Here is an 11,788-nt window from a genome sequence, read left to right on the forward strand (position 1 = left end):
ATACAGAGATTATATTCCCGCACATTATTGCTGTGTATGCGGCCTCTCTTTTCTTTATCAGGGAACTCAAGAAAGATCTACAGCTTCAATCTGCAATTAGACACCCTTAAAGAAAATGATGTGCGATTAGAAGTGGGTAGTGCTTTTGGCAGGCGGAGAAGATGGCAGATTTAGGGAGAGTTATTGATTGGAAAAGTGGGGTCTGTCACAGCGCATTAGCTCTTGGGGGAGTAATCCGCAGCAGATTGCCACCAGAAGCATATGCTGCTGGAGAGAAGTAATTAAAAACAGGATGTTGAGGTAGTCGCCATATAAACAGGAAATAAGAACGGGTGGTAATACACTTTACGCTGACGCCGGGAGATGGTTTTTACCACGGCTTTTTAATGGATGCAAACTGTCTGCGCACCTTGAGTGAGATTCCTCAAGGTCAAGGATGGACTGGGACATGAAAACATAGCAGGGGATGTTGTCTGTGTGTGTGTGTGTGTGTGTGTGTGTGTGTGTGTGTGTGTGTGTGTGTGTGTGTGTGTGTGTGTGTGTGTGTGTGTGTGTGTGTGTAAATAAGATTTTTATGATCAAGTTTTAGTGGATTACAAAGTGGACACAGCAAATCACAAGTCTTGAGGGTCATAAGGGCTGACTTGTTCTCTCCATGCAGACTCGTCTTTTCCATTATGATCATAGATCATCTCCGCCACTGAGGATTTGAGACACAATGGAGAGAAGCATCTGTAACACTTTCCCACACTATGTGACGTTTCCTACACTCAAGAAAACTATGCTGCACCATGTGGCTGCTGAACCATGTGGCTGCTTCCCCCATTTCTTTGATCTCCTCAAAGATGAAATGTGTTGCATGTTTTGCTATGATGAGTCGGTTAGTTTGTGAGCTGATTAGTGTGTGGTACTGATATCAATCATGTCAAGGTGTCATCTCAATCCAGAGGAGGGACAATATGATACCCCTCTATGCATTAAGGGTGGATTAGAATGCCTAAACATAGTGAATACAGTCATATACTGTAAACCATATCAATGAGTAGTTGATATATATATATATATATACACATGTTATATGCTTTGCTTCTGAAGTGTATCTTTGGTAATAAATATAGTTGTAAATCTCTTTTTCCCTCAGTCTGCTGTCTATGCCAGATGGTGTGTTGTGTTCTTAGTAATATGTTGTTGTGACAGCAGTCTGTGTGATGTCTTCCTGTGACAGCCATCATGTGGTTGGCATCATGTCTGTGTTTCTGGCAGCACTTCTTTAGGTTGGGGTATAGGTGTATTCTTATGGAGCCCAGCACTGTGGAATTATATTACAGAATTAAATTATTCTTAACACAAATTCAAAATAATTCAGATTCAATTTGTGGTGGCACTAATATCACTCCATACAGCACCCTCAGAAAACAACAATATAGGTTAGTCTAGCAGGTGTAAATGTTTTGGTGGACAGACGAATGCAGGCCAATGTGGGTTGATCATTCCAAACGAATAAAACATTCCTTTCTTAGGCATGTCCCCAGGCTAATTTAGACAGGACTTTACAAACAAGCATCCAGTGAATAAAGGACACAATCGTGTTATAAAACAATCAATCTACATTCTACTCTATTCTGTGTAACACTGCCCTCTTGGGGCTCAGCAAAGTTACTGCGTTGTGCTGGGCAAGCGTTGTGGGCCTACAGTGAAGTCAGGTCAACATCACCAATGTGGACGGATATTCATTGTATCTTTCTAAGAAATACCACATGACGTTGAACACCACGGGATCATTTATTTATATTTCTTATTTATTTAAAATAATACAACAATCACATTAATCAAGACAGAGGGAAACCATTGTGAACAAACTAATTCATACATTTGAACATCTTGGTAAAAAATGTAATTGATCCTGATTCAATTAATTGAGGGACGTGGTTACATTTAGTACATGGTGTTGAAATATTTTACATTTATCAATAATCACAAGGTTATTTTGAAGAATAATTCATTAAGTGTATATACAAAAACTATAATCAACATGGTTTCTAATCTTCATTCCTCTGCATTGTAATGTTCCAAAGCTTTGTATTCTTTGGTCAGAATCTCTGAAACAATTAAGTAATATTCAGCTGTCCATTTCAAGACATCTTCTCATGCAAGTGGCCATGCTGTTTAATAATGTTCTTATGTGTTTCTTCGTTTGATCAACTTGTCATTATATAGACAAGCACTTTGTTGGATGCAGAAACAGTCTGCTACCTGGGCTGTCCTAGATCAGTGTCTCTATTTCCAGAGGGTGTGAGATGCCTCTTTAAACTTGTAATCAGTTATACAGTTATAGTTCTCCTCAGAGATCCTCTGGCAATTTGCTGGTTTCTGTCTCACTGCTGGCAACTGATTGTTGGCTGCTGAACTGTTGGTCATTGGCTCATCATTCTCACTGGTCGTTGACTGATCATTGGCTCACCGGTCTGTTGGCTGATCGTTGGCTCACCGGTCTGATTGATGGTTGTTGGCTCTCCAACCTGTTGGTTGGTCGTCGGCTCACCTTTCACCATTCTCTCACGGTTTGTGTCTGGTGCTGTTGAGGTGGATCTTCATACCATCGTTGACGTCTCTTGAGGACCCCTCTGGCAATGTCCGTGCTGCGCTGGAGAAGGACACGCTCACCTGCCTCTTCAGTATCTTCAGCACCTTACTCTTGTAACCCTTACAGGCAAAGAAGTAGATGAATGGATCCAGGCAGGAGTTGAGGTTCATCAGACAAACAGTGAAGTGTAAGGAGATCTGGAAGGCTGTGAGTTCAGCACAGTCTGGTGTGTAGATCAGCTTTCGGATCATGTATTGGAGGAGGTTGATGTGATAGGGGCTGAAACAGACCACAAACACCAGGGAGACGCAGCAGATCACCCCGATGGCTTTTTGGCTGCGCCCCAACTTGTCCGTCAGCTGATTGGCCTTGGCGGCGAGGCGGAGTTTATAGCACAGTATGGAGTAGCACACCAGGATGGTCACCACGGGGACTCCGTAGCCTAGGAATACGGCGCCAATCAGGATATAGGAGATGTTGGGCACCGGTTCGAAGTTGGGATACTCCATACAGGTGATGAAGCCATCAGGTTCCTCGTTAGTCATGGTCATGGAGAGGAGGGGCAGAGTTTGCATTAAGACCAGCAACCACACCCCGACACAAATGTACCGGACATTGGAGACCTTACGGAAGCGTGCGAATCGGAGCGGCAAGACGACAGCAATGAACCGGTCCACACTGAGGCAGGTCATGAAGTTGACCCCGGCGTAAGTGTTGATGTAGAAGATCAGCCCTGTGATCTTACACAGGGCCTCCCCCAGGGGCCAGTGAAAGCCCAGGGCGTAGTAGATTATCCGTAACGGTAGTGACAGTGTGAACAGGATGTCGGAGATGACCAGGTTGGCGGAGTAGAGCGTGGTGGAGTTCATCTTCTTCACGTTGGGGCGGATGATGTGGAAGGCCAGGGCATTGCCCAGCAACCCCACGGAGAAGACGATGCAGTAGAAGAGGGGCATGAGGACTCGGGCATAACCCCGGTGGTTGTACAGGGTAATGCAGGTGTCTGAGTCATTACGGGTGGGGGTTGGATGGCTGGAGGTTGGAGGCTGGTTGAAGGTCCTTATCACCTCCATCTTGGGGCCAGTGGAGAGGGAAGCTAGCTATATCTGTGAAAATAAGGAAAAAGCAGCTTTGTCAATGCCAAAATGTTCATGTTTGCAGTTAGTAGTACACATCACTATTGACTGAATGGATGTAGATGTACACTGAGTGTAAAAATCATTAAGAACAACTGTACTTTCCATGAAATAGACTGACAAGGGGAATCCAGGTGACAGCTACAATCACATATCGATAAACCCACACAGGTTAAAGAAGGATTTTTAAGCTTTGAGACAATTGAGACATGGATTGCGTATGTGTGCCATTCAGAGGGTGAATGGGCAAGACAAAATATTGAAGTGCCTTTGAACAGGGTATGGTAGTAGGTGCCAGGCGCACCAGTTTCTTTTCAGAACTGCAGCGCTGCTGGGTCTTTCACGCTCAACAATTTCCAGTTTGTATCAAGAATGGTCCACCACCCAAACGACATCCAGCCAACTTGACACAACTGTGGTAAGCATTGGAGTCAACATGGACCAGCATCCCAGTGGAATGCTTTCGACACCTTTTAGAGTCAATGCCCTAATAAATTGAATCTGTTCTGAGGGCAAAAGGGGGGAGAGGGTGCAACTCAAAATTAGGAAGGTGTTCATAATGTTTTGTGCGCATAAAGTACATGCTAAATGACCAATTCCACTGCACACACCTGCGGTGGTCACGTCACAGGAAAGTATTTGTGTTAAAAGGCACACTAGGAAGTCTACATCCCTACAGGGCACTCATACACTAGGAAGTCTGCATCCCTACACTCTACGGGCGCTTTCACATATCCTGGACCCTGCCCAGGCTGTGGGTCCAAGATCCAGGACCAGGGTACGAGGTATTGTGACGCGGCAACACCCTTTGCTGATGTTCGCATGCAAAAATGTTAACATACGAAGTTGCAACCAAGTGATTTTTGTTATTTTCCGTTGGTCATTAAACTTTTGTTAGCCAGCTAACGTTATCTTGACATACTATTAACTAACTTAATTAGCTAAATTAGCTAAGATACAAAATTAGTTAAAATAAGGGCAAAGGGGCGACATGAACTTTCTGTGAAACTGATACCTTATTGGAGATCTCGGATATGGGTGGAATTGACAAATACCCACAAAATACAGTGGTTTATGGGAATATTTGCGAACGTAAGGGGGCAAAAGGCTATTTAACCTTTTACTGCAGGGTGCTAAATCTGTGTCACAAAGAGTGTTTCTTGGTAGTTTTAAAACAGATATAAATTGGAGATTGCATCCCAATATTACACTTTATGTTCATTCTGAAAGTATTCAGACCCCTTCCCTTTTTCCACATTGTCACGTTACATACAGCCTTGTTCTAAAATGTATTTAATTGTTTATTTTCCTCTTCAATCTACACACAATATCCCATAATGACAAAGAAAAATCTGAAATATGACATTTAAATAAGTATTCAGACCCTTTACTCAGTAGTTTGTTGAAGCACCTTTGGCAGCGATTACAGTCTCGAGTCTACTTCGGGTATGACGCTATAAGCTTGGCACACCTGTATTTGGGGAGTTTCTCCCATTCTTCTCTGCAGTTCCTCTCAGGCTCTGTCAGGTGGATGGGGAGCATCGCTGCACAGTTGTTTTCAGGTCTCTTCAGAGATTTTCAATCGGGTTCAAGTCCGGGCTCTGGCTGGGCCACTCAAGGACATTCAGAGACTTGTCCCGAAGCCACGCCTACATTGTCTTGGCAGTGTGCTTAGGGTTGTTGTCCTAATGGAAGATAAACCTTCACAGTCTGAGGTCTTGAGCGCTCTGGAGTAGGTTTTCATCAAGTATCTCTCTGTACTTTGATCTGTTCATCTTTCCCTCGATCCTGACTAGTCTCCCAGTCCCTGCCATTGAAAAAAATCCTCACAGCATGATGCTGCCACCCCCATGCTTCACCGTAGAGATGGTGCCAGGTGCTCCCTTCCAGTTGCATTGCTGGGAATGATTTGTTGTTGTACTTCATCCTCCTCAAAAGACTCATTATAAATTTCACAAAAATGATTCAGCACCCAGAATGCCGTAATTAGAGTGTTCATTATGTCAATGTGAGAGTCATTGCGTTTAAGCAAATACCCCCATATTCCCTTCAGTCGACCAAAAGCCCTCTCTAAAGTCATGTGAGAACTACTGATCAGGGCTTCATCAGCCATGGAAGAAGTGGGTATGCGGCATCTCCTAATATTTCAAGTGGCACTTTCGCACCATGAAAGGTCTCAGTCCATCTTTGGAGTAGTCTGCCCTCCTGACCCTTGGTAAACGGTGCTGAGTTTGCCAGCACACGGGCATCATGTACTGTGCCTACCCAACCAATCTGGATGTCCGATGTTGATGTTCATTTGTGATCTACAACCCCTTTCTGGACCAAGAGTAAAACATCTATCTGTTATACAAGTCCCACTTGTCTTGTGGTGGTGCTATGATGGGTATATGTGTCATCGATTGCTCCACAGCATTGACCTGATCCTGGTTGACGGTCCAGGAATCTGTTACTATGTCTCTGAACTCAGCCTCAGTTGGTGTCTTGATATGAAGGTGTAACATTTTCTCCTGGATGAGACTGGCAATTTGATTAGTGACTGTGCATGCAGTTGACAAACCAACACCAAACAATAACGAGATTGTTCGGTACTCTACATTAGTGGCAAGCCTCCACAGACAAATGGCAACAGGCTGCTCCACAGACAGTGCTTCCCTGTAATGACACTGTTGCTGGACAATATCACATAGACTGAGGAATGTTGTCTCCCTCATCCTAAAGTTCGCTCTCCACTCTGTCAGTCCAGCCTTCAAATGCAGTCATCCACCACTGTGCCTCCCTTGGAACAGCCCATATACTCCAGTGGAGGCTGGTGGGAGGAGATATAGGAAGACGGGCTCATTATACGGGCTGGAATGGAATCAATGGAACAGTCAAACTTCCATATTTTACATTTTACATGTTAGTCATTTAGCAGACGCTCTTATCCAGAGCAACTTACAGTACTGAGTGCATACATTTTCTTACATATATTGGATGTGTTATTCTTTTGTAATTATTCTTTTTTAAATGAAATATTAAAACATGCAATCTATCAACATTTACTGTCGGCCTCCATTTATTCCATTCTGACCATTACAATGAGCCGTCCTCCTATAGCTCCTCCCACCAGCCCCCATTGATATACTCTTGGTAAAAGATAATTACACTGTTTAGGCTTGCTACTATGAAATTGTAAAAAGGAATGTTAGACTACAATATAACAATTCTAGCCAAGATAGATCTGACAGACCATAATGATAGATCTGATCTAGACTTATTTGAAAACAGAATATACATTTGTTTTAAAATTAAATCATATATGCCTGCCATCGTGTCATTTTGGCTAGTGTTCTTCATAGATATTAGATTGCTGGTGCCACATATCAGACAACATTGTAAATGTCCTTGTGGGTAAATGTTCGTGACTGTTTTTATAGGCTATATAGAGGCAACAAGTTGGAGAGAAATAGCTAGGCATCTTTTTACTCACCTTGTTGCATGTTTTTGGATGAGTATGCTGAGAAACATATTCAACCTCAACTCTTGATTCATCCTTAAAAAGCGTTGGCCTCAGAGTTGTTGTGTGAGCCTCCTGTCTTGGTTTAGGCAGATAGGGGGGAATTCCAACCTGAGGTAAGCATGCGTAAATGGAACATAATTCCTTTTCTATGCCCCTTTCTCTCTACACATATTCTGACCTTCAACTTAAACATGAGAATAGCATGCTATTCGTTTTGGGTGGACATCAAAGAAATGAATGTGTGGTGGAGGTGTGTCTACAGATTCTGACCTCGACTTAATTCCCTCATAATTCCACCAACTTTACACACGATTCAATTATGAATAGTTGCGCAAGCTGTCGGATCCAAGTGGAAAAACATATTTATATTTTCTGATAGAAATAACACCATTCTCCATGCACTGTAATTTACAAATTGATAAGCTCTATTGATAAGAGCTAGGTATATCAGTGAGCCGTTTGGTTAAGTGGGTTGTAGATATAAATTACAAATGTTTTATATTTATTTTACTGTATGACCGCTGGTGTGATGGAGTGAGAGGTTGGGCGTGTGAAGGTCGGTATATTCCCGCTCGTTGGCTACATCTGCTGGCCAGAAAGGGTAAGACCCTAGTTACACACACCTGAATATAATTAGGTTGGAGGTTGGGTGGTAGCTGTTTATCCTGGCTTTGGCCAGATCTGTTTTTGGTCTGGAGCAGCAAGCCTTTACTGACCCCCCACTGCTACACTAGAGACAATTGTGAAACCAGCCTCATGGCAGCAAACTGAAGCAGATCAACACATCACCTTTTCCACAGTGAAGTTTTTAATAAACTATGTTTCCTGACTCATTAACACAAGGCCAAATCCAAGGACTCAGGGCTGTATTTCATTGTGATCTGTAGTTACAACCTTCACACACCTTTTTTCCCCCTCTAATATATATATATATTTGCAGAAGTGCTATAGCCTTTTGTCTGGAGTAAGACCATGGTAAAAACAGTGTGGCCACTATAGAGGTCCTATAACTTGCTGTTCTATATGTAATTCTATGGTGGCAACAGCATTAGAGTAAGGTGTTACAAAAGGTGCTATCTAGAATCTTAAAGGTTTTTCTGCTGTCCACATAGGATAACCTTTTGAAGAAGCATTTTTGGTTCCAGGTAGAACCTTTTTTGTTCCAAGTAGAACAATTTTGGGTCCCATGTAGAACCCTTTCCACAGAGGGTTCTACACGGAACCCAACATAGTTCTACCTGGAACTAAAAAGGGTTCTACCTGAAATCAAAAAGGGTTCTCCTATGGGTCATTTAAGGATGAGTCATTTGAGCATTAAGGGCCCCAACCTATTAACCACTAGATATTTGAGCCACAGTGTGCAACATTTAATTATATAGATTCAGTATCACTGAGCCACCTGGTTACATCTTTATTTATATATTACTACGTTCTAAACTGGCCTGGTATAACAGCCAGGGCTCAAGGGTGTGCCCTTGGGTATGAGCTGCCTAAGTTGTTTTGATGATGTGAACCTAATCATGATTAATCAATTGTACATTGAACCTGAAAACAAAATATTGTTAGCCATAGTTTACAGTTCTCAATACTGCAACTTTTGTTTTGGAACAATTTTTGGGTTTAGATTTTCGCTTCCCAATACTTTCCCAATTCTACCTAAACGTCAAGTCAAATAAATGCTTTACTTGAAATAATGAATACACAATCAACAATTGAAGAAACCAAAACACAAATGTGCACCTACCAAAACCAGCTGTATTATTGCATACTTCCAAAGTGTCAGAGTAAAGCAGGATAGTTCTTCCTTGGCGCGAGACAATTGTCCTCTCAGAGTTCAGCAGAGACCATGTTCCCCCAGGGTTTTAGAGCAGAGTGACACAGAGTGACAAATAGAGAACTATGTTTGAGGGGCGGGCAGACTCTCGTAACCATAGTGACATTATAATATTCTGTGTTGCTGTTATGTTATGTTCTTGAGTTTGTGGATCTCTCCCCCTCCCCCCCATGTCTCTGTCTCAAGCTGTCGCATATCTACACGGTCATATTTTAAACATGTTTTGTCTGTTTTTAAGACTATTTCGAATATAGTACAGGATATAGACCGGGAACTTAAATCTCAGATTTAGTCATTTACTACTTGTGTTAACCATCTCTTTTAGAATAACAAACAGATTGCCCACATGTTAATAATTATGATTTAATAGTGAATGTCAATTTAGCTACATATGATAGATAACTGATCAATCAGTGTTCAATGTTGCTATACGCTCACCCTCAATATCATTAGGTGTTTCTTTTGTTCATACACTACTGTTAAAGTATTCACATCCCTTGTCCTTTTCCACATTCTGTGGCTTTACAAAGTGGAATTCAAATGGATTTAATTGTAAAAAAAAAAAAAAAATCTGAGATCTACACAAAATACTCTAATGTCAAAGTAGGATCATTTAAAAAATATTTGTTTTAAAAAAATCATGAAAAATCAAACACTAATATATCTTGACTAGATAAGTATTCAACCCACTGACTCACTTCGTGTGAGAATAACCTTTGACAGTGATTACAGCTGTGAGTCTTTCTGGGTAACTCTAAGACCTTTCCACACCCGGATTGTGCAACATTTGCACATCATTTTTTTCAAAATTCTTCAAGCTCTGTCAAATAGTTTTTTTGATCATTGCTGGACCACTGTTTTCAGGTCTTGCCATACATTTTTAAACAGATTTAAGTCAAACTGTAACTCGACCACTCAGGAACATTCACTGTCTTCTTGGCAAGCAACTCCAGTGTAGATCTGGCATTATGTTTTAGGTTATTGTCATGCTGTGTCTGGTATAAAGCAGACTGACAGAGGTTTTTCCCTCAAGGATTTTTCCTGCACTTAGCTCCATTCCATTAATTTTTTTATCCTGAAAAACTATCTTGTCCTTAACGATTACAGGCATACCCATAACATGACGCAGCCACCACTATGCTTTAAATTATGGGGAGTGGTACTCAGTAATGTCTTGCACTGGATTTGCCCCAAACATAACAATTTGTATTCAGGACAAAAAGATCATTGCTATGCCACATTTTTTTGCAGTATGGCTTTAGTGTGTTGTTGCAAACAGGATGCATCTTTTGGAATATTTGTATTCTGTACAGGCTTCCTTCTTTTCACTCTGTCATTTAGGTTAGTATTGTGGAGTAACTACAATGTTGTTGATCCATCCTCAGTTTTCTCGTATCACAGCCATTAAACTCTGTATCTGTTTTAAAGTCACCATTGGCCTAATGGTGAAATCCTTGAGTGCTTTCCTTCCTCTCCAACAACTGAGTTTGGAAGGACGCCTGTATCTTTGTAGTGACTGGGTGTTTCGATACACAATCCCAAGTGTAATTAATAACTTCACCATGCTCAAAGGGATATTCAATGACTGCTTTAAAAAAAATCCATTTACCAATAGGTGCTCATCTTTGTGAGGCATTGGACAAACTACTTGGTCTTTGTGGTTGAATCTGTTTGAAATTCACTGCTCGACTGAGGGACCTTACAGATTGGGTATATGTATTGGGTACAGAGATGAGGAAGTCATTCAAAAATCATGTTAAACACTATTATTGCACACAGAGTGAGTCCATGCAGCTTATTATGTGACCTGTTAAGCAAATGTTTACTCCTGAACTTATTTAGGCTTGCTATAACAAAGATGTTGAAGACTGAAGACATTTCTTCTTTTCCTTTTTAATTCTTAAAAAAAATAAAAATTCATAGTTGATTCCATGTTGAAATTATGCTGTATTTGTAGTCCAGTAATACAAAATATACATTTAAGCCATTTTAAATTCAGGCTGTAACACAACAAAATAAGGAAGAAGTTGAGGGGTGTGAATACTTACTGAAGGCACTATAGTAATGATGCTACATTGTAAGTTCTCTTGACAACGGGGTGTGCCCTGGAGAGGATGTGGTTTCAGCCACGTGTGTGTTCATGGCCCCCTCTATCTGTTTCATATCTTGACAATCATTGACATTTTCTTATTTTCGCTGTTCTTTGCTTTCGCAGTATAGTTCTGGTTTTGTGGTTTGGTATGTGTTCTCTTCCACGAAATGACTTACATCCCTTCACTTTTTCCACATTTTGTTGTGTTACAGCCTGAATTTAAAATTGATTCATTTGAGATTTTGTGTCAGTGGCCTACACACAATACCCCATAATGTCAAAGTGGAAATATGTTTTTAGAAAAAAAAAAAAGAAAAAAAAAAAAAAAAAAGAAAAGCACTTTAATATGAGAAATAGTTACACATGATACATGTTATTGTTTATATTGAACTGTTATTTATCAATGATAAAACATAATGCACTGCAACACTATACTGCAACACTTTATTTGTATAACATTTTTGAAGTACTTAGGACAAGCAAATTGAATTAGGGCATGCAAACTCAAATTAGAGCAAGCAAATTAAGTAGAGTTGTAGTGATATGTTTTGGGGATTTAGAGATACATTATAGTGTATATAGAAAAGTATGTGGACACTCTTTCAAATGAGTGGATTTGGCCATTTCAGCCACACCCGTT

At 40.9% G+C, this 11,788-nt stretch overlaps 1 protein-coding gene across 3 annotated transcripts; it reads right to left on the bottom strand.

Annotated features, from left to right (window-relative positions):
- Positions 1 to 1,763: 1,763 nt before the first annotated feature.
- gpr183a (G protein-coupled receptor 183a) lies at positions 1,764 to 9,134 on the bottom strand. 3 transcript variants are annotated; one of them, XM_020461455.2, is made up of 3 exons: positions 8,967 to 9,105; positions 7,193 to 7,330; positions 1,764 to 3,690 (listed from the first exon to the last, which is right to left on the bottom strand). In XM_020461455.2, the coding sequence occupies exon 3, from the start codon at positions 3,655 to 3,657 to the stop codon at positions 2,557 to 2,559; it is 1,101 nt and encodes a 366-aa protein (XP_020317044.1). In that variant the 5' UTR covers positions 3,658 to 3,690; positions 7,193 to 7,330; positions 8,967 to 9,105; the 3' UTR covers positions 1,764 to 2,556. The 3 variants fall into 3 exon arrangements, with proteins under 3 accessions (XP_020317044.1, XP_020317043.1, XP_031661820.1); XM_020461454.2 differs by lacking the exon at positions 7,193 to 7,330 and having other exon boundaries at positions 8,967 to 9,134; XM_031805960.1 differs by lacking the exons at positions 7,193 to 7,330; positions 8,967 to 9,105 and adding an exon at positions 5,192 to 5,478.
- Between the last annotated feature and the right edge of the window lie 2,654 nt (positions 9,135 to 11,788).

This window comes from Oncorhynchus kisutch, linkage group LG26 (assembly GCF_002021735.2).
Source record: "Oncorhynchus kisutch isolate 150728-3 linkage group LG26, Okis_V2, whole genome shotgun sequence".
Classification (NCBI taxonomy): domain Eukaryota; kingdom Metazoa; phylum Chordata; class Actinopteri; order Salmoniformes; family Salmonidae; genus Oncorhynchus; species Oncorhynchus kisutch.